Genomic DNA, 24,144 nt, shown 5'->3' on the forward strand with positions numbered 1-24,144 from the left:
AATTCCTTGTGAAAAGTTCCAGCACAGCCAATTTAAAGAGCCTAGGTTGTCAATTAACCAGACATTTTGCAAACCAATTTGTCTTAATGTGGCTACATTTGGTAGAAATTAGGGTAATTTTAGAGAGAAATAGATTATGTTTCAGTGGATATTAAATTCTAGTTTTATTAAATGAGGTCTTTATTTACTACTGCCTAACACTCATTTCCCAGATAGTTTCCTTGTTGTTGTATTATTATAAAGTTTAGTTATTAAAAGGATACTCCAAGTTTGTTTCTGAAGCTTATCACAGTAATCTAACTTTGGATGAAGATCAGATGTGCCATGACCTGCAACCAGGAGATTATTCATACTGGAACAGGTATCAGATAAAGGACTCTTTATAGCCATATTGGAAGAGTCCTCCTCTCCTGAATAAACTGCATATCAGGCCTCCTCTCCTGAATAAACTGCAACTCCTGTTTCTGACACTTGACTTTGACTAAGAACAGCACTACCAGACCAGCAAGAGAAGACATCTGAAGAAGACAGCTGATCCAAGATGCTGTACTAGGTCTGTATACTGATTACTTTGACAACTGCTCACACTTTTTTTTTCTCCTCACACTTTTGCTTGAGCTCAATCATTTGCAAGTTTCAAAAAAAATCAATCTAATTACTGGGTTTGTGGCCAATTACCTATGTCCAGTATTCCCAGGTTGCCTTGGTAGATTTCTCCTCTCCAAGGCTCTAACTGGACAGCCCTTAGAAATTTTATTTTAAAAGAAAGAAACTCTAGTAAGTGAGATGCTATTACCTGGCCAACTAATTTTTTTTTGCAAGTTCATATTTTATTTCTAATATGTTTGGAGCTTTGATTTTTGTAAAAAAGTTTTCACTTAATTCATTGAAAGCCCTTTCGTGCTGAGCCCAAGGTGGGGCCTGGGCCAGGCCAGACCCTTTGTAGCCTTCTTGCTCCCAGCCCAGACACCCAATGCGGGTGCAGGGTGGCTTCCCTCTGTCCACTCTGCCCTCCCACCCCCCTGTGCATCTCTCTGTACAGAACAATTTTAAAAATGGAAGCTAAGATACAATATACATTGGACAGGCACGCAAACACATGCACACAGGCATCTGCTCCAAACGGGCAGGACGTCAGCTACACTCAGAGAGCACCAAGGAATGCATACGGAGCCCCTCCTGGGGAGGAGGACAGGGCCCCACCTTGGTCCTCATAGACCGCAGCTCCTCCCCACCTATTGCCCTGCTACCTGCCAGAGGGAGGGGTGGACAGCACAGAGGGCTGTGCACAAGGGAAGACAGCTGAGGGCAGCTGGGGGGTGGTGGAGAGGGCAGTGCCAGCCTGGAACAGCCAGGGAGGCTGTTCTAGGAGCCAGGGGGTGGGGGGAGGACTGGGGTAGACCCCCAGCCTCAGGTACCTGAGGGGTAGAAGGCCTGGGCTTTGCCCATCGAGGAGCTTCAAGTCTTACCTGGCCAATTAATGATGCCTGTTCTGAACCTGGTCGTAAACAATACTTTTCATTAGATGGTGAATACTGGGTAGCCCCTAAGAGGACCCAATGGTTTTATGGAACAAGTTTATGACCTTGGCTTTCCTCAGGTTGGTTAGGAAGATATGTTATTCGTTTCCCTTGGGCTCAAGGTCACTGATGGATAGCTCCTGTCAATCTTTGATGTCAATCTGTAATGGGAGCACACTGGTTTCTATCATGTTTCCAATGGTATGACCATCTGGCCACGATATTTGTTAACTCATCTTATAACATACGAAGAGTCAAGGGCTTCCCTGGTGGCTCAGTGGTTGAGAGTCCACCTGCCCATGCAGGGGACACGGGTTCGTGCCCCAGACTGGGAAGATCCCACATGCCGCAGAGCGGCTGGGCCCATGAGCCATGGCTGCTGAGCCTGCGCGTCCGGAGCCTGTGCTCCGCAATGGGAGAGGCCACAACAGTGAGAGGCCCACGTACCACAAAAAAAAAAAGAGTCAAATTTCCACTCTGAAAAATCCTCTTCCCAGTTTAGGGGAAATACTAGGAAAAGGGTTTGGTTCAGGAGGATCTTGGCTTAAATCTTTGTTAATGATGTTGTTGGTTCTACTGGCAACTTAAACTAGTTTGTGGAACTTACAACGTGATAGCTTCTTGCCTTTCATGCTGTGTATCACCTATTCGTAGTAAAATAATGATGTCTAAACAACTTAAAACTTTGGATCATGTCTCTAGTGCTCTATAAAATAATAGGCATACATAATGCACATGTGAGGGGAATTGTCTTGTCTTACTGGACAGCCTGGAATTGGCTCTCAGTCCTTGCTAAACATTCTGCTAGTATAATTCCCCACCCCACCCCGCATCCCTCCAAAAAAGAGAAAAGGGCTATTAGGACCCAACATTGAGGGACACGATGGACCAACGGCAGGTGAACAACCACCCTGGCATCAAGGGACCAAATATTTGATCACCTAATGCTTTCCATCGAAAGGTCAATGATCAGAAAGAGGAAATTGTGAAATAAAATTCATATTTTATGGCAAGAAAAGAAAAATTTAAACATAAAAATTTTCTCTGCCTTTTGGCCCCCTCTTTCCCCTCTATAGTGTACTGTATATCTGCATTATGCATCATGACCAAATTTTCCCCATCGGCAAAAATACCTGCCCAATCCTAAACTGCAACATTCTTCTAGCATTAAGACAACTCCTGGGGCTTCCTTGGTGGCACAGTGGTTGAGAGTCCACCTGCCGATGCAGGGGACACGGGTTCGTGCCCCGGTCCAGGAAGATCCCACATGCCGTGGAGCGGCCAGGCCCATGAGCCATGGCCGTTGAGCCTGTGCTCCGCAACGGGAGAGGCCACAACAGTGAGAGGCCCGCATACCACAAAAAAAAGAAAAAGACAACTTCTTAAAAGATAACCTTTCTTCTTTATCTTGTAAAGAGTCAGGTTACCTACCACTTTGTACCTACAGAAGTGAACTGTGTAAACTGTCACTATTACGTCATTTGATATGATGTACATCCTGTCTAAAAACCACTTCTAACGGATGGAACAGTTCTCAGAGCTTTCTGAGATGCTGTTCCTAGCTTGTAATTCTCAATAAGACTAGAATATATTTTCCATTTCTTTGTTAATTTTTCATGAACAGGAAGATGGTGAAAAAAGAAGTGAAGTGCCCTTATTTTCTTCATTAAAAGAGAAAGAGGGAGATGCATTTCAAATGGCTGGAAAAAAGATGGTTTATTCAACAAATGCCACTGGAATAAAATATAGATTCCTCCATTACACCATAATTTTTTTTTTTTTTTGCAGTGGCACTCACTGCTGTGGCCTCTCCCGTTGCGGAGCACAGGCTCCGGATGCACAGGCTCAGCGGCTATGGCTCACGGGCCCAGCCACTCCACGGCATGTGGGATCCTCCCAGACCACGGCATGAACCCGTGTCCCCTGCATCGGCAGGCAGACTCTCAACCACTGAGCCACCAGGGAAGCCCTACACCATAATTTTTAAAAATTCAGATGTATTAATATATTTAGGAGAGACCATTAAAAAAAAAAGAAAATACAGAAGATTATTTGAAGTAGAGTGTGAAAGGATTTCGATCTAAAATGGAACCAGATGGGACTTCCCTGTCAGTCCAGTGGTTAAGACACATTGCTACCAATGCAAGGGGCACGGGTTCAATCCCTGGTTGGGGAATTAAGATCCCACATGCTTCACAGTGTGGCCAAAAGATTGAAATGGAGAATTTATGCATGCAGCCTCTGAAGAACAGAATTTAAGAACCGAGAGAAGGATTTCCCATAAATGCCAGATAATCAGAAGACTGAGCCTTATCTTCTGACCAATGACCATCTACCAAGTATCTCTCCCCATCCTCAAGCCAAAGAACTTACTGCTTGGACTCTGGCTAGACTCTCCTTGTCTGTACTCCTTGCCCATAAATACAACCTGCCCCAAACCCTCAACAAAACCTCCTGTAACTTGGTACTGCATGCATTCCCCGAATTGTAATTCCTCTGTAATTCCTCTGTTCTGAAAAACTCAATTTCTGGTAATTTGAGCATGTCTCAGTGTACCTCTTTAGGTTGACAAGAAAATGCTTTTTAAAACATGAAAAAAAATGTAGAGATAAGTGTACCAAAAGACTGTGAGTTAATTACGAGAAAGTATAAAACTTTTATATGACAAAATGAACAATTAAAAAGATTTTTTTTAAACTATAAAAAGAAGAAAATAATTGAGAAATAAAGTCAATCCTGCCCATCTTCTAAGTCAATAGGGGGAAAACACCCAAATTCTAATAATAAAAACGTGAAGGGACGTGTACGAGAGTCATTAAAGAAGAAATACAAATGACCAATAAACATTTTTAAAAGAAAGCCTAAATCACATCGATCAAGCAATTTTTTAAAAAACTAATAAACACATAAACCTAGCACAAGGACCCTCCTTTCTCCACCCTGCTCTCTCCCCTGAAATATAATCTGTGTTGAGCAAAGTGGAGATAAACAAATATAAAATTATACAGTACTTACATATTGCTCGTAGGAGATAAATGGGTACCACATATTGTTAAATTAAAAAGATAGGCTTATTTGTATTTTCTATAATCTTCCTATAATGTACATCTATTTTATTTATAATATGAAAAAAATAGGGTAATTTTTAAAAGCTGATAGTCCTCCCCAAAATAAACCTAAAATAGCAAAAGACTTTGCTCAGCTTCAGAATAAAAGTTAAAATTGTAACAGCTAATATTTCAGTAATCTAGACTTCTAAAATCCCAGACGATAGCTAATTACGTAAGTTTTGTACATTCCAGAAGGAATGAGATAACAGCTTAGCAATTTAAAAATATTACCGCTCATCAGAGGGTGTTTGTCCCACCCACCCGGGCCTGGGGAGTCTGCTGAGATCCCAGGCTGGTCCCCTGCCCTCCAAGGACACCCCCTTCCCCTGTCCGCACTGGTCCTGGGGTCATAGGAAGGAGGCTGAGGGTAGAACAGGAGAGGCAGGTGGAAGGGGCCCTCCAGGACAGGAGGAGCTGGAGAGGAGGAGGGTGTTTTCCCTGCTGACTTGAGCCCAGGAAGTCTGCTGGGCTCCCAGGTGAGGTCCCCTGCCCTCTGAGACCAGGGATGGGGGGCACGCCTGGGTCCCTTCTGTTCCTTAAGCCTAAGCCACACACCCCCCCAGCCCCCAGGGCCTTTTCCAACTCTGTGGGTCCTGAGCATAGGCCCTGTCCACCACCCAAACCTCACCCTTGCTTAGGCCCCGCCCTCCACAGCCAAGGCCTTTTCCCCGTTTTTTTTTTCTCTTTTTTTGTTTTCTCTTTTCCCTCCCCCTCTTTTTTATTACTGTGGTACTATGGTACCTTCTGGTTGTTGATTCATCTATATATATATATATATATTTTTTGTGGTACGTGGGCCTCTCACTGTTGTGGCCTCTCCCGTTGCGGAGCACAGGCTCCGGATGCGCAGGCTCAGTGGCCATGGCTCATGGGCCCAGCCGCTCCGCGGCATGTGGGATCTTCCCGGACCAGGGCGCGAACCCGTGTCCCCTGCATCTGCAGGCGGATTCTCAACCACTGCGCCACCAGGGAAGCCCTATATTTTTATTTTCATATCCTTTCTAATGTATCTGTTAGTTTCCTAATTTTATTTTTTACTTTGTTATTGTTCTCTCTCTCTCATTTTTTTGCCATCCAACGTGCCTTGCGGGATCTTGGTTCACAAGCTGGGGGTCGGGCCAAAGGTCCTAGGCGGGAGCTCCGAGTTGGAACCACTGGACTAACAGAGAACTTCAGACCACAGGGAATATTCATCAGAGTGAGGTCTCACGGAGGTACTCATCTCAGCACAAAGACCCAGCTCCACCCAACAGCTTACAAACTCCAGGGTTGGAAGCCTCAGGCCAAACAACCAGTAAGACAGGAACACAATCCCACTCACGCACACACAAAAAAAGAGACGGCAAAAAAAATATGTCACATGTGAAGGAGCAAGGTAAAAAACTACAAGACCAAATAAATGAAGAGGAAATAGGCAATCTATCTGGAAAAGAATTCAGGGTAATGATAGTAAAGATGATATAGAATCTCAGAAATAGAATGGAGGTACAGATTGAGAAAACACAAAAAATGTTTAACAAAGAACTAGAAAAACTAAGGAACAAACAAACAGAGATGAACAACACAATAACTGAAATGCAAAATACACTAGAAGGCATCAGTAACAGAATAATGGAGGCAGAGAAACGAATAAGTGAGCTGGAAGACAAAATGGTGGAAATAACTGCCAAGGAGCAGAATAAAGAAAACAAGAATGAAAAGAATTGAAGACAATCTCAGAGACCTCTGGGATAACACTAAACGTACCAACATTCAAATTATAGGGGTCGCAGAAGAAGAAGAGAAAAAGAAAGAGGCTGAGAAAACATTTGAAGAGATTATAGTCGAAAATGTCCCTAACACGGGAAAGGAAATAGTCACCCAAGTCCAAGAAGCACAGAGAGTCCCATACAGGATAAACCCTAGGAAAAACAAACCAGGACACATATTAATCAAACTAACAAAAATTAAATTCAAAGAAAAAATATTAAAAGCAGCAAGGGGAAAACAAAAATAGCACAGCTGGTTTTTCAGCAGAAACTCCACAGGCCAGAGGGGAGTGGCAGGACACACATACAGTGATGAAAGACAAAAACCTACAACCAAAATTACTCTACCCAGCAAGGATCTCATTCAGATTCGAGGGAGAAATCAAGACCTTTTCAGACAAGCAAAAGCTAAAAGAATTCAGCACCACCAAACCAGCTTTACAACAAATGCTAAAGAAACTTCTCTAGGCAGGAAACACAAGAGAAGAAAAAGACACACAAAAACAAACCCAAAACAATTGAGAAAGTGCTAACAGGAACATATATATCAGTAACAACCCTGAATGTAAACAGATTAAATGCCTCAACCAAAAGACACAAACTTGCTGAATGGATACAAAAACAAGCCCCATATATATGCTGTCTACAAGAGACCCATTTCAGACCTAGGGACACATACAGACTGAAAGTGAGGGGATGGAAAATGATATTCCATGAAAATGGAAATAAAAAGAAAGATGGAGTAGCAATACTCGTATCCAATAAAATAGACTTTAAAATAAAGACTATTACAAGAGACAAAGAAGGACAATACATAATGATCAAGGGATCAATCCAAGAAGAAGATGTAATAATTATAAATGTTTATGCACCCAACATAGGAGCACCTCAATACATAAGGCAAACGCTAACAACCATGAAAGGAGAAATCGACAGTAACACAACCATAGTGGGGGACTTTAACACATCACTTACACCAATGGACAGATCATCCAAACAGAAAATAAATAAGGAAGCACAAGCTTTAAATGACACAATAGACTAGATAGATTTAATTGATATTTATACAATATTCCACCCAAAAGTGGCAGAATACACTTTCTTCTTAAGTGCACACAGAACATTTTCCAGGACAGAACACATCTTGGGTCACAAATCAAGCCTCAGAAAATGTAAGAAAACTGAAATCATATCAAGCATCTTTTCTGACCACAACGCTATGAGACTGGAAATCAATTACAGGGGGAAAAAACTGCAAAAAACACAAATACATGGAGGCTAAACAGTGTGTTACTGCATAACCAAGAGATAACTGAAGAAATCAAAGAAGAAATTAAAAAATACCTAGAAACAAATGACAACGAAAACACGACAATCCAAAAACTATGGGATGCGGTAAAATCAGTTCTAAGAGGGAAGTTTACAGCAATTCAATCTCGCCTCAAGAAACAAGAACAATCTCAAATAAACAATCTAACCCTACACTCAAGACAACCAGAGAAAGAAGAACAAAGAAAACTCAAAGTCAGTAGCAGGAAAGAAATCATAAAAATCAGAGCAGAAATAAATGAAATAGAAATGAAGAAAACAATAGCAAAGATCAATAAAACTAAAAGCTGGTTCTTTGAGAAGATAAACAAAATTGACATATCCTTAGCCAGACTCATCAAGAAAAAAAGGGAGAGGACACAAATCAATAAAATTAGAAATTAAAAAGAAGAAATCACAACTGACACCACAGAAATACAGAGGATTATAAGAGACTACTATAAACAAGTATATGTCAATAAAATGGACAACCACGAAGAAATGGACAAATTCGTGGAAAAGTACAATTTTCCAAGACTAAACCAGGAGGAATCAGAAAATATAAACAGACCTATCACAAGTAATGAAATTTAAACCATAATTAAAAATCTTCCAACAAACAAAAGCCCAGGACCAGATGGCTTCACAGGTGAATTCTATCAAACATTTAGAGAATAGCTAAGACTGAACCTTCTCAAACTCTTCCCCAAAATTGCAGAGGGAGAAACACTCCCAAATCCATTCTACGAAGCCACCATCACAATGATACCAAAAACAGAAAAAGATATCACAAAAAAAGAAAATTATAGACCAATATCACGGATGAACACAGATGAAGAAATCCTCAGCAAAATACTAGCAAACAGAATCCAACAGCACATTAAAAGGATCATATACCATGATCAAGTGGGATTTACCCCAAGGATGCAAGGATTCTTCAATATATGCAAATCAATCAATGTGATACACCATATTAAAAAATTAAGGAATAAAAACCATATGGTCATCTCAGTAGATACAGAAAAAGCTTCTGACAAAATTCAACACCCATTTATGATAAAAACTCTCCAGAAAATGGGCACAGAGGGAACCTACCTCAAAATAATAAAGGCCATATATGACAAACCCACAGCAAGCATCATACTCAGTGGTGAAAAACTGAAAGCATTTCCTCTAAGATCAGGAATAAGACAAGGATGTCCATTCTTGCCACTCTTGTTCAACATAGTTTTGGAAGTCCTACCACGGCAATCAGAGAAGAAAAAGAAAGAAAAGGAATACAAATTGGAAAAGAAGAAGTAAACCTGCCACTGTTTGCGGATGACATGATACTACACATAGATAATCCTAAAGATGCCACCAGAAAACTACTAGAACTAATCAATGAATTTGGTAAGGTTGCAGGATACAAAATTAATGCACAGAAATTCCTGGCACTCCTATATACCAACAATGAAAAATCAGAAAGAGAAATTAAGGAAAGAATCCCATTTACCATCCCCCCAAAAAGAATAAAATACCTAGGAATAAACCTGCCTAAGGAGGTGAAAGACTTGTACTCAGAAAACTATAAAACACTGATGAAAGAAATCAAAGATGACATAAACAGAGAGAAATATATCATGTTCTTGGATTGGAAGAATCAATACTGTGAAAATGACTATATGACCCAAAGCAATCTACAGATTCAATGAAATCCCTATCAAACTACCAATGGCATTCTTCACAAAATTAGAACAAAAAATTTTACAATTCGTATGGAAACACTAAAGACCCCAAATAGCCAAAGCAATCTTGAGAAAGAAAAACGGAGCTGGAGGAATCAGGCTCCCTTACATCAAACTATACCACAAAGCTACAGTAATCAAGACAGTATGGTACTGGCACAGAAACAGAAATATAGATCAATGGTACAGGATAGAATGCCCAGAGATAAACCCATGCACATATGGTCACCTAATTTATGACCAGGGAGGTAAGAACATACAATGGAGAAAGGATAGCCTCTTCAATACGTGGTGCTGGGAAAACTGGACAGCTGTATGTAAAAGAATGAAATTAAAACACTACCTAACACCATACATAAAAATAAACTCCAAATGGATGAAAGACCTAAATGTAAAACCAGACACTATAAAACTCTTAGAGGAAAACACAGGAAAAACACACTTTAACATAAATCACAGCAAGATCTTTCTTGACCCACCTCCTAGAGTAAATAAAATAAAAATAAACAAATGGGACTTAATTAAACTTCAAAGTTTTGCCCAGCAAAGGAAACCATAAACAAGACAAAAAGACAACCCTCAGAATGGGAGAAAATATTTGCAAATGAAACAACAAAGGATTAATCTCCAAAACATACAAACAGTTCATGGAGCTCAATATGAAAATAAACAAACAACCCAATTAACAACTGGGCAGAAAACCTAAATAGACATTTCACCAAGGAAGACATACAGATGGCCAAGGGGCATATGAAAAGATGCTCAACATCACTAATTATTAGAGAAATGCAAATCAAAACTACAATGAGGTATCACCTCACACCAGTCAGAATGGCTAATATCAAAAAATCTAGAAACAAAGAATGCTGGAAAGGGTGTGGTGAAAAGGGAACCCTCCTGCACTGTTGGTGGGAATGTAAATTGATACAACTATTGAAAACAGTATGGAGGTTCCTTAAAAAACTAAAAACAGAACTACCATATGACCCCGCAATCCCACTACTGGGCATATACCCTGAGAAAACCATAATTCCAAAAGAGACATGTGCCACAATATTCACTGCAGTACTATTTACAATAGCCAGGACATGGAGGCAACCTAAATGTCCACCGACAGATGAATGGATAAAGAAGATGTGGCACATATATACAATGGAGTATTACTTAGCCATAAAAAGGAATGAAATTGAGTTATTTGTAGTTAGGTGGATGGACCTAGAGTCTGTCATACAGAGAGAAGTAAGTCAGAAAGAGAAAAACAAATACCGTATTCTAATGCACATATATGGAATGTAAAAAAAAAAAAAGGGTACTGATGAACCTAGTTTCAGGGCAGGAATAAAGATGTATACATAGAGAATGGACTTGAGGACATGGGGTGGGAGGGGGAAGATGGGGAGAAGTGAGAGTAGCATCGACATATATACACTACCGAATGTAAAATAGTTAGCTAGCGGGAAGCAGCAGCATAGCACAGGGAGATCAGCTTGGTGCTTTGCAATGACCTAGAGGGGTGCAATAGGGAGCATGGGAGGGAGGGGATATGGGGACATATGTATGCATATGGTTGATTCACTTTGTTGTACAATAGAAACTAACACAGTATTGTGAAGCAATTATACTCCAATAAAGATCTATTAAAAATAAATACATTTTAAAAATAAATAAAATAAAATTACCGCTCAAGTCTCATACTATGGATTTTCACAGTTGGAAATCAATTCCAACGTAAAAAATATTGTCAATAGCAGGTCTTATTTCTTCCTTTCTAGAATAAAAATGGCAGGAAATTTTTCTTCTGCTTTCTTAAATACAGTCTAACTTTTTTACCATTCTTCTTCTATGTCAACGATACTCCTTGCCACTCCTGTATGTGTTTGTATATGGAGAGGCAGATTTTACTAACTGCTTAACAAATAACCAACAGGGAAAAGAAGCTGGTTTCAGACATTTTCCAAACATAAAGGCATGGCAATTTGAACAGTTCATGCTTTGCTATGGAGAAGACCTCACAGTATACAGCACAGCCTAAAATCTTTCACCTGTAAAGTTCTCAGGTTTTTCCTCTGTAGGTTGCTTTTGTTTGTTTGTTTGTTTGTTTTTAAAAAAAAGAGTTAGGGACTTTCCTGGTGGTCCAGTGGTTAAGACTCCACATTCCCAATGCAGGGGTAACAGGTTCGATGCCTGGTCAGGGAACTAAGATCCCGCATGCCTCATGGAGTGGCCAAAAAATAAAATAAAATAAACCATCTATAGATTTCAAATAATAAAATTAAAGAAAAAAAGAATTAGAATGTAATATCAGTAAGTATCACCCTAACAGGGGAGACAAAAATTTGTCCTATAAAGTAGAAGGCCTAGTAATAAGTCTTTTAAAGCCCTTTAGAGCTTTGTAGGTGAAAAAGAAAAAATTCTGTTTCAGGGTAAGCCTAGCATAGATACATTATGAAATATTCAAAACATTTAAAAGTAAAGTATTATGTAAAAATTAATCACTTTTGTGATATATATATATATATATATACACATATACATATATATATAAATACATATATATATCTGCTACATGTTTCTCTAAGACCAAAAACATAACTTCATACCTCATAATCTGGTCCTCCAAAGTGAGATTTTTTCTTAAGTTCTGTCATGGCATTTTTGTATGCTTCCTCTATTCTTCTTCTCTTCTCACTTTCCTATTTAAAAAAAAAAGCAAGTGAAAAATTTATCATGTCAAGTGGGATTTTCTCTACATTTCATCAAAATTTTATAACTTGGCCCCAAAATAACTCCACTTCTGTGAAAAATGAGTATTCTTCTGCCCAAGAAAACACTTTTTCCTGGGCCATATATCACATACAAGCTACCATTTAAAATACCACTAAGATTGCCTTATAGGTAGGTTATATATTTAAATGGATTAAGTAACTACCAAAGTGTCTACACTTCAAAAAAACAAAAAAAAAAGGATAAATTAGCACCAGAGAAATGCCTACAATATATATTCACGTGTTTGTTTCCCCCAGTAGGAGCTAAATTAATTTTGTTACAGACAAAAAGTCAAGTAATGGATGCCAGGAAGAAAATAACTCAATTATTGGTAGAATCAATAAATGCAAAAAGACATTCTAAAGAAAGATACCTTTCTTATACTTTCCAACTGCTGGTTAAAATTATTTTAGAGCTGAAAAAGAGCTTAGATTTCTACTTTAACCTTCTCCTTTTATAGACAGGTTCTATGGCTCTAAGAGTTTGTGCAAAGATCCAAGGACAAAATGTAAAAAGCTGGCCTTGACACCAACCTCAAACTTTTTTTTACAACAATGGACTACAATGAGTCAAATGTGATATTAAAGCCCTACAAGCTTATAAAGAACCTAATGCCTTTATTCCCTCACCTCAAATATTTAAAGGGCTAAATTAAAGTCCACACCAAACTCACCCAGAGCTTAACTACTTCTAAAAACCCTACCTGAATTAAGCTAGTGCAAATCAATGAATTAGTTCAGTAGGCCCAAAGACTAACTGATTTTTGTGTACTGAAGAGAAAACAGGACTACAGACCCATCAGAATGGCTAAAATTTAAAAACACAAAAAATCACCCACAAAAAAAATGACAATACCAAGTGTTGTCAAGGGTGAAGAGCAACTGGAATTCTCATCTACTGCTGGTGGGAATATAAACTGATATAACCACTTTGGAAAATTGTTTGCCTCTACCCACTAAAGCTAAGCATATACCTCGTGAATCAATAATTTTACTGCTTGGTATGTGCCCAAGAGAAAAGAGTGCATATATCCATCAAAAGATACGTACAAGAATGCTCACAGCAGCTTTATTCACAACAGCCAAAATATAAAAAGTTAAATGTCCATCAGCAGGAAAAAGGAAAAAACAAATTGAAGTCATACAATGAAAATTCATTACACAATGAACAGCATACAGCAATAATACTATACAACAATAAAAAATAATAAACTACCACTAAAAGTTACAAGATGAATGAACTTCACAGTCAGTGTTGAGGGGGCAGAGGAGTGAGCCAGACACACGAGTATATTTTGTATGATTCCATTTACATGCTGTTCAAGAACAGGCAAAACTAATCTATGACTGTATAAGTTAAAACTGTGGTCACTTCTTGAGGTACTGGTACAGCATGGACTAGGAAGGGGCATGAAGAAACCTTCTGAGGTGCTATAAAAGTTCTACATCTTGATTTGAGTGGTGGTTACAGGGAAGTGTACATGTGTATAACACTCATCAAGCAGTACACTTAAGATTGGTATACTTCACTGTATATATGTTAAACCTTAATTTAAAAAAATGAACAAAACAAAAACACACAACACAGCAATAATATTAAAATGATTTCAAGGAAAGCGAAAAAACGTGAAATTACACACTTGTAAATCCACTAATATAAGCAAACATCTTCAATGAATAATTTTTTTCTTATTAACATTCTTAACAACTAAAATTTGTTTAATCTTAGAATTTTTGGTCTTCCTGGACACGACTGGCTAAAAATTAAGTACACTTCTTCTAGAAAAGAAAGAATTATTTTTATAGGTAACTAAGAATATTCAATTATTTAGCTGTAAGAACAATGGAAATGACGTTAGAAATGTACATAAGAGCTATTAAACATAAAATCAGAGAACTATTAGAGATTTGTATGTTATACACATCTATTGTATGTGTATATCTATTATAAACATATATTAGAAATCTACATAAAAGGTACACAGCTATTAAATAGCTATTATTATATCACCTATCACCTACTTAATCACTCTCATTAGATTTTTAGCTCCTTGAAAAATGGTTTCCTGCACACTACTGTTTTCTCATTTCTGGCTTAGAGTCTAGCACACAACAAGCATATAAATACTTCTTGAATAAAACAACAATTTCAAGTAAACCATATTGTTAACACTGTATTTTCCTCCTCAATTATATGAATTACCTAAAAGACATGTTTGTTGATAAACAACTCTATTCAAGAACTTCCTAATCTTTACAGCGTGTGTATATATACATGTATGTATGCACATACACATATGTATATATACACACATGTATATACACACACATTGAATATATATGTATATACTGTGTATGCACACACGGACTTACATTTCCTGTAAAATGTAACTAGGAGCCTATATCAACCTTGAGAAGAAAATTATGGTGGAAAAGGTAAATAAGATTTGACATCAGATAGACCTGTAAAAGGATTACAAATTACAGCCATTTGCAGATTTCAATTAATACTACTATCTTTTGTGACTGTTATTTGGTTAAATGTGGTCTAACAAAACTGTTTTTTCACAGATCCTTTGGTATAGTCTACTTGTTGCTACCCAATAAAGAAAGAGAATGGATAAGATTACCAACATTGAAGACAACTGCAAGTACACATCCCTTTCAAATAAGAAATCTGATTGACAAAAAGATGGGGAAGCCATGTCTTATTTTTAATGAATTTTTTAAGGCAGTGTGGTTAGAGCATATGACTAGAGATGATGATCCTTTAGTGAAGGATAAGTAGACTGAAGAGAGGGGAGCTTAAGAGAAAGTTGCCAAAAAGTTTTGAATAAGCTAATCTGGATAAGTTGAATGATTCTCCTGAACAATTAGTCTAATGGATTTAAGGGATTGCCCTGTTTTCTCAGTGTTATTTTTTTGTGTGAACAGAGAATCTTCTAAAAATTGAATTTGATCCAAAATTGAAATCTATGACAATGTTAACAGTTCTACTCCAAAATAATAATGAAGTATCTGCGTGTACCTTAAATGGACATTTTCATTGCTTGTTTTAAAAGAATACATATTGCTAGTCAACCTGGCTTACTCTCACATGCACGTAAGAATTCTGACCAATTCTCTTTTCTTTAAACATGGGGACCTTCTTAAACATACAGTGCTGTTTAAATCCTGTAGCCATTCTGCTATTACATCAATGATGACATTGCTTTCCTTAGTGTTCTGTTCACATTGATAAGACCTCCAAATTCCACAAGCAATATGACTCACTAATGAATGATAAGATTCTGATTGATGTCTTCCCTGATATCCAGAGCTGAAATATAGAAGAGTAAAATTCTTCTTATTCTGCTACTTAACACCTCTAGACAAGTCTCTGGGCCTCAGCTGCTGCTTCTATAAAATGATGGCATTGGACTAAATTCTCTAAGGTATGCTTTGGTTCTAAGATTTTATTGATGTTAAACTATAAACAAACGTTTTCCTACTAAATGAATTCACTGAGCCAAATTCTACTTCACACTCGCAACTAAAGATTCATATTATTATTATCAGTGCTGCAGTTTAAACAAAGGTGGGAAAGGTGAACATAAGGCAAATGTTCAAGGAATAACAAAATGTGTGTTAAAAGATATCACAATGACCTTGGAAAACATACATGGCCATGAATGCAGTAAGTTAATATTTAACTTTATAAATTGGTGTTTTTAGTAGTTCATATAACTTAAGTACAGTTTCATGTATTATACAATAAAGCTAGGAAATGTCAAATGGTTCATTACTTCTATTCCAAAGCATTACTGTTACCATTACAAAAACTTTTATGTTAAAATCCAATGAAGAATGCATATTGTACAGTAACCAAATACATAACTGGTGAATCTCATTAGAAAAATGAGTTTAAGATGCTCACAAAGTTTCAGAGGAATAGTACCACCTGCTACTTCTCTCAATCCAATAGATTTTTCCCTAAGAAGTTAGTTTGGTTTAAATGTTCGATCAGTATATAAACAAACAAAATCTGACTATTTTTTACAAAGAAGAAAAACAAATCTTACCTTATCCAGTCTCTTTTGCCAGCTGTCCTCACGTTTTACCATTAGTTCAATACAATGAGAAAGTGTAGCAAGGATTCCAGCAGTAGTTGCTTTAAAAGTTATCGCCTCCCCTTTAAAGTCTATACCATTAATTCCTTTTGGTGTTACATGTGGAAATACTGAAAAAAAAAATTATTCACTAAAAATCTTTTTAACAAAGAAATCATTCCTCAGCACAACTTAAAATTAGAAAATTTTTAGAAAACTATCATCAGAGCAGACTTTCAAACTGTAATTTCCTTCCTGTTGGCCAACATTTTAAAATTTGCATCCATCTCTATGAGCAAAGAGGCCTGTGACAGCATATGTACTCTCAAGTCCTTTTTTCTGCATTCTGTTTCCTGAAATCTATTTGCTATGCTGCACCCAGTGAAGAAACTGGTAGGTGGAATAATACTTTAATAATAACACTCAAGACAGCCTAGAGTGAGACCTAATTATGGCAAGAACTACCTTACATTTTGAAAAATCCTGAATTTAAAAAATATCTGAAAAGAAACTGCGAAAATGAATAAAGTAATATGTTAAAATTTAAATAAATGTCCAAATATAATTTGGGGACCAATGCACACATTAAACAGTTCTTATGTTTACATATTATAATTTTAATTCAAAGTTAGTCTTTGAATTAAATGAAAAATCTTAAAACTCATAAGATACAAATAAGAGAGCATAATATCTTATACTATAGTTAATAAGAAACCTTTTCAATAGAACTCTTTAAATGAAATAATGATACTTTAAACTTTAAAAACTCATATGTAGATACGACAGCAAAGGCACAATCCATAAAAGCTGACAAACTAAACTTCATCAAAATTTAAAATTTCTGCTCTTGAAGGCATTGTTAAAAGAAGGAGAGTTACAGTTATGTAGGATAAGTCAGTCTAGAGAGCTAACCTACGGTTAATAAAATAATGGTAATTGTGAAGAGATACATTAATTAGCTTGACTGCAGTAATCATTTCATCATGTACACCAAATCATCATTATTGGACACCTTAAATACATGTAATATCTATTTTAAAATTTTTTAAAAAAAGAATGAAGAGACAAGCCACAGACTGGGAGAAAACCTTTGCACAGAATATGTATGATAAAGGACATATCCTTTATCTATCTATACATTAATATAGGCATATTCTGTATTATAATATGCAAAATATAGTAATCTCAAACTCAACAATAAGGAAACATATAACCCAATTAAAAACTGAACCAAAGAATTGAACACACATTTCACTAAAGAAGAGATCAGGATGGCAAATAAGCAGATGAAAAGATGCTCAATACTATTAGTTACTAGGGAAAAGCAAATTAAAACTACAGTGAGTACCACTACACATCTATTAGAAGACTAAAATTTTAAAAGACTGACCACGTCAAGTGTTAGTGGGGGTTTGGATGAACTTGAACTCTCATAAATATGACTGGTGAAATGCAGCTTGGAAGATTTTTAAAAGGTTAAATACATACCTACCATATGATTCAACCATTCCACCTCTGGGTATTTAGCCCAAAGAAATAAAGTATACGTACATAAAAGAAACTTGTGAATGTTCACAGCAACATTATTTATAATAGCCCCAAACTGTAAACAACCCAAATGTCCACCAATAGACGAATGGGTTGAAGAAACTGTGGTTGTTATCTATACAAGGGAACACTACTCAGCAATGAAAAGAAATTAAATACTGATACGTACAACAACAATGAGAAATCTCAAACTGAGAAAGCGATCAGGCAAAAACACTGAGTTCATTTGCATTAAATTCTAGAAAATGCAAACTTATCTATAGTGACAGAAAAATCAGTGGCTGTTTGAGAATGGAGGGAGGAAGGGAAGACAAAAGGGATGGAAGAAACTTTTGAGGGCGATGGACATAATAATGGTCTTGATTGTGGTGAAAGCTTCATGATAATATCAAAACTTACCAAACTGTACACTTTAAATATGTAGTTTATGGCGTGTTAATCATATCTCAGTAAAGTTGTTTTAAAACCTATTTTCTTTTTCTGGTATTTTCTGAAGATCCTTCCTATCACTATTTTCTACCATTCTTACCAAGACTGATATTTTATTACAAACTACGATTTTTTTAAATAATCAATATAGAAACTTAAAGTCATCTGTGCCCTATATATGAGGATGTGTGCCATTGTAATAATGGGTCCTCCATGCTGTTTGCTAATTTATATACAGTCAGTACAAGATGAAAGACCAACATAAAATGTCTTTGAAAAAACTTTTAGAAATGTACCTCTTCAGCTGCACTTAACTACTTTCAGAAGCTGTCACCCTCAAATCCTTTTCAGAATGATACAAGGGTTATGTAACAGATTTTTAAACTTTCAAACAGTTGAAAGTAAGTGTCTCAAACAGAGTAAGGTCTCTGAAATAAATTTCTCTCATGTCACATCTGTTAGGAAATGAAGGTCATGAAGACAAAACCTCATTTTAATTTGTCATCCACTGGGCTCCTCTAAGTACTGGTTACTTTGATTTTTGCTCTAAGTCTCTTATACCTTATTTTGTAGAACTACATTAATCTTGACGGAAAAACTTAAGCAAAACCCCAAAGTACTCAATAATTTTAGATGAGTATACTCATCTAAATGTCTCAGCTGATCACAAGGGAAAGAAGATCTTAAAGAGACAAGGTGGCATGCCTTAGTTTCTTCTGGGAAAATGATACACTGCAGCAAAAGGAAGTTGAAAGTATGTGAATTTAACCATGCTTATGAAGGGCAGAGATGAAAGATATTATAAAATAATCTATAAATCTAGATTTTTAAGTACTTAAGCTCTTAAAATTATCATTCAAATCTATAGTTCTTTTAGTTGAACTGACATTATACAGTTCAAAACTCTTTTAAAGGTGGTAACATTCAGAAAATCAAGGAACCCCGAAGCTAACATCAACATGTCAAAAATAAAAACAAATACTGACAGAAGCCAAGAGATTTGTAATCCTTTCATTTCATTAAGACTCCCAAACACTAATTTAAATAGTAGGCAACCTAAGGGGGAATCCTGAGCTTCTGTGGTGAGGATTTTTTCATTTCCCCACCTGAAATATTCCAAATGACTGTGTCCTTCTGGACATACAGGATGGCAACTTTGTTTAAATCTCCCACCTGTCTACTATGATAAAGAAGAAACATGGCTTAAGACTATGACCATGCTATTAATCGTACTAAGGTCAACAATCAACTGGTTTGGGACTACTGGTCTATTATAGATATGATTATTCTAACAAAGTAAGATACAGTTGGCTAAAAAACTAAATTTAAAATATTCTCACATGAAAAATCTGTGAGCTGAAAGACAATGAAAAGTGATCTGTGGCTGGTCCAACTTCTTCATTTAGACAATTAATGTATGAGCATCTGTACACAGACTATGTGGGAGAAAAGGACAAGATGATAATCATGTTTCATAGAGTAATGCATGTTCCATTAACATTAAATTGCCTCTCAATGAGTTTCATCAAGAGTATACCTTGATTTGACAGATTAGTTAATATTTACTGTCATTATTTTATATAGTAGATGACAATATGCTCTTGTATATTATTTACAAAACTGGAATACAAGTTACAAAATTGGTTAGAAAATATGGTTAAAAATATAGTTAAATGGGAACAACTGGAAAATATAATAGATATAAAAAATCCATGCAAGTAGCCATCTTTGACATGTAATTAATACAATTAATCATTAGAAATAAGGGTTTAGGGGTAGGAAATTTCTGACTTTAGATTGATTTAATCTAAAGTAGAGGCCAGGGAGTTCCCTGGCAGTCCAGTGGTTAGGACTCTGTGCTTTCATTGCTGAGGGCCCAGGGTCAATGCCTTGTCATGGAACTAAGATTCTACAAGCTGCATGGTGTGCCCCCCTCCCCCCAAGAAAAAGTAGAGGCCAAAAAATTGAACAGTACTAAGTCAGTGAATTTATTTACACTTTTTAAAAAATTTAAAGTGTACATTTTATTTATTTATTTATTTAGCTGCACCACACAGCTTATGGGATCTTAGTTCCCTGATCAGGGATTGAACCCAGGCCCTCGGCAGTGAAAGCAAGAGTCCTAACCACTGGACTGCCAGGGAATTCCCTAGTCTTTTTATAAATACCAGCTTTACTGAGATATAATTTTCACAGCATAAAATTCACTCATTAACACATGCAATTAAATGATTCTCAGTATATTCACAGAGTGTACAAGCATCATCACAATCAAACTTTAGGACATTTTTATGAACCATCCCCTCAAATCCCACATACATTAGTAGTCACTTCCCATTTCCCCCAACCCTACTGCCCAGTCCTAGGAAACCACTAATACAGTTTCTGCTCTACAATTTGCCTCTGAATATTTCATATAAAGTAACAATGAGTGGTCTTCTGTGACTGGCTTCTTTCACTTAGCATAATATTTTCAAGGTTCATCCATGTTACAGCACATGTCAAGTATGTTATTCCTTCATATGGCTAAAAAATGTTCCATTTTGTTTATCTATTCGTTAGTGGATGGATGTTTGGGTTATTTCCACTTTTTGACTGTTATGAATAATACTGCAATGAACATCCATGTACAACTTTTTATATGGATGTATGTTTTCATTTCTCCTGAATATATACCTAGGAGTAGAACTGCTACGTCCAATGGTGACACCATGTATAATATGTTGAGGAACTGCCAGACTGTTTTCCAAAGCAGCTACACCTTGTTATGGTATTTCTTTCCGATTACAGCCAGCCTAATAGGTGTGAAGTGGTGTCTCACTGTGGTTTTGATTTGCATTTTCCTGACGGCTAATGAGTTGAGGAACTTTTCAGGTGCTCACTGGCCATTTGTATATCTTCTTTGGAAAAATGTCTATTGAGATGCTTCGCCCATTTTTGAACTGAGATATTTGTCTATTATAGATCTGTAAGAGTTCTTTATGTATTTTAAATACAAATCCCTTACCAGATAAATGATTGGCAAATGTTTTCTCCCATTTTGTAGGTTATCTTTTCACTTTTTGATAGTTTCCTTAAAGCACAAAAGTTTAAAATTTTGCTAAAGATCAAGAAAGCTTTGCCTTGCTCAAAGTGATTAACTCCTATATTTCTTCTAAGGTTTTATGGTGCTAGCTCTTTTAATTAGGTTTTTGATCCATTTTGAGTTAATTTTTGTGTTTGTGTGAAGTAGGGGTTCAACTTCATTCCTTAAATATGGATATCCAGCTGCCTAACACCATTTGTTGAAAAGACTTTTTTCCTGAGTTGTCTTGGCACTCCTGTGAAAAATCACATTTATTTTACTATAAATGTGAGGGTTTATTTCTAGACTCTCAATTCTATTCCACTGTTCTATATATCTTTCCTTATGCCAGAACTATACTTTACTGTTGCTTTTGTAGTAAGTTATGAAATTGAAAGTGTGAGTCCTCCTACTTTGTTCTTTTTCAAGACTGTTGAAGCTACTCTGGGTCATTTGTATTTCCATATGAACTTTAGGATTAGGCTTGTCCACTTGTGCGAAAATCCTACCTAGGATTTTGGTAAAGACTGGATTGAATCTACAGGTCAATTTGGGGAATACTGAATTTTTAACAATATTAAGTCATCTGATCCATGAACAGGGCAAATCTTTCCATCTATTTAGGTCTTCTTTAATTTTTTCAATAATGTTTTGTGGTCTTCATAATATAAGGTTTGTGCTTCTTTTGTTAAATTTATTCCTAGGTATTTAATCCTTTTTGATGCTGTTATAAACAAAACTGTTTCCTTAACTTTATCTTCATATTCTTCATTTCTAGTGTATAAAAAATACTGGGTTGGCCAAAAAGTGCCTTCAGTTTTTAAGTAAAAATAAAAGACAAATTTTTCACTTTTACCATGAACTTTACTGAACATATGCACCCTTTTGTTCCACTACCTTCTGCCATTTTTCAAGCAACTCCGTAAGTCCATCTTCCCAAAACTTTTTATCTTTTCGAGCAAAGAATTGTTCCAGGTGCCTTTTACAGCTTCCAGGGAACAGAAATTTTTTCCATTAAGAGAATTTTGTAAAGACCAAAATAAATGGAAATCCGAAGGTGCAATGTCTGGTGAATATGGCGGATGAATCAGAACTTCTCACCCAAGCTGTAACAGTTGTTGCCTGGTCATCAAAGAAATGTGCAGTCTTGGGTTATCCCGATGGAAGAGTATGCGTTTTCTGTTGACTAATTCCGGATGCTTTTCATCGAATGCTGCTTTCAGTTGGTCTAATTGGGAGCAGTACTTGTTGGAATTAATCGTTTGGTTGTCCAAAAGGAGATCATAATAGAGGACTCCCTTCCAATCCCACCATATATACAACATCACACTCTTTGGATGAAGACCAGCCTTTGGTGTGGTTGGTGGTGGTTCATTTCACTTGACCCACAATCTCTTCCGTTCCATATTATTGTACAGTATCCACTTTTCATCACCATCACAATTTGTTTTAAAAACGGACTGTTTTCATTACATTTAAGTAGAGAATCACATGTGGAAATACGTTCAAGAAGTCTTTTTTTCTTAACTTATGTGGAACCCAAACATCAAAGCGATTCACATAACCAAGCTGGTGCAAATGATTTTCAACACTTGATTTGAATATTTTCAGTATGTCGGCTATTACCCATGTGGTATAACGTTGACTGTTCTAAATTAATGTCTCAGTTTGATTGCTATCAACTTCAACTGGTCTACCCTACCATGGAGCATTGTCCAGCGAGAAATCTCCAGCACAAAACTTCACAAACCACTTCTGATGTGTTCGATCAGTCACAGCACCTTCTCCATACACTGTACAAATCATTTTTTGGGTTTCAGTTGCATTTTTACCTTTCTTGACATACAGCATAAAATGCTGAAAATGTTGTTTTTCTTCCATCTTTAATATTAAAATGACTACATAAAATTTCACCAATTTTGATAAATCTTTTTTAAAATGCATGCCGATATGCCAGCTGTCACATACAATCTAACAAAATTGTTTTGAATGACGTTAAAACCGACTAAGTGCTACTAGAGCCATCTTACAGAAAAAACTGAATGAACCTTTTGGCCAATACAATACAACTGACTTTTTGTATACTGATCTTATATACTGCAGTCTCAATTTATTAGTCCTAATAGGTTTCTAGTGGATTCCTTATGATTTTCTCTATGTAAGATAACGGCATCTTCAAACAGAGAAAGTTTTAATTCTCCCTTTTGAATCTGGATGCTTTTTATTTATTTTTCCTGCCCAGCTGTCCAGGTAGAATCTCTAATACATTATTGAACGGAAGTGGCAAGGGTGAACAATAGTTAGGAACAAGGTTATCTTGTTCCTGATCTTAGGCGGAAAGCATTCAGTCTTCCACCATTAAAAGTGACGTTAACTGTGGGTTGCACTAAGAGATACTGGTTATCAAGGCAAAACTGGCCTCAGAGAATGATTAGTTAGGAAGTGCTCCCCCTATTCTACTTTTTGGAAGAATTTGTGAAGAACTGGTATTAATTTTTCTTTAAATGTTTGGTAAAATTTACCAGTGAAGTCACTGGAGCCTGGGCTTTTCTTTGTGGGAAGTTTTTTTACTAATTGTGTCTCTTTACTTATTATTGGTCTATTTGGATTTTGTAGGTCTTCTCGACATAGTTTCAATAGTTGGTGTCTTTGTAGGACTTTTGTCCACTTCATCTAAGTTATCTAATTTGTTGGCATACAGCTGTTCATAGCATCCCCCTATAATCTTTTTTATTCCTGTAAGGGCAGCAGTAATGTCCTCCCTTTCATTCCTGATTTTAATAAGTTGAGTCTTCTCCCCTTTTTTCTTGATCAGTTTAGTTAACAGTTTGTCAACT

General features: G+C 36.6%; 1 protein-coding gene across 4 annotated transcripts in view; it reads right to left on the reverse strand.

The window, feature by feature from the left end:
* CERT1 (ceramide transporter 1) overlaps positions 1 to 24,144 on the reverse strand; it is a 127,981-nt gene that overhangs the window by 39,148 nt on the left and 64,689 nt on the right. For all 4 annotated transcript variants that reach the window (XM_060143140.1, XM_060143139.1, XM_060143137.1 and 1 more), the window contains 2 exons: positions 16,240 to 16,397; positions 12,014 to 12,106 (listed from right to left, as the gene is read on the reverse strand). In XM_060143140.1, coding sequence (XP_059999123.1) covers positions 12,014 to 12,106; positions 16,240 to 16,397 — 251 coding nt within the window. The remainder of the gene's footprint in view (positions 1 to 12,013; positions 12,107 to 16,239; positions 16,398 to 24,144) is intronic.

The sequence above is a fragment of the Lagenorhynchus albirostris genome, chromosome 3, assembly GCF_949774975.1.
Source record: "Lagenorhynchus albirostris chromosome 3, mLagAlb1.1, whole genome shotgun sequence".
Taxonomy (NCBI): Eukaryota; Metazoa; Chordata; class Mammalia; order Artiodactyla; family Delphinidae; genus Lagenorhynchus; species Lagenorhynchus albirostris.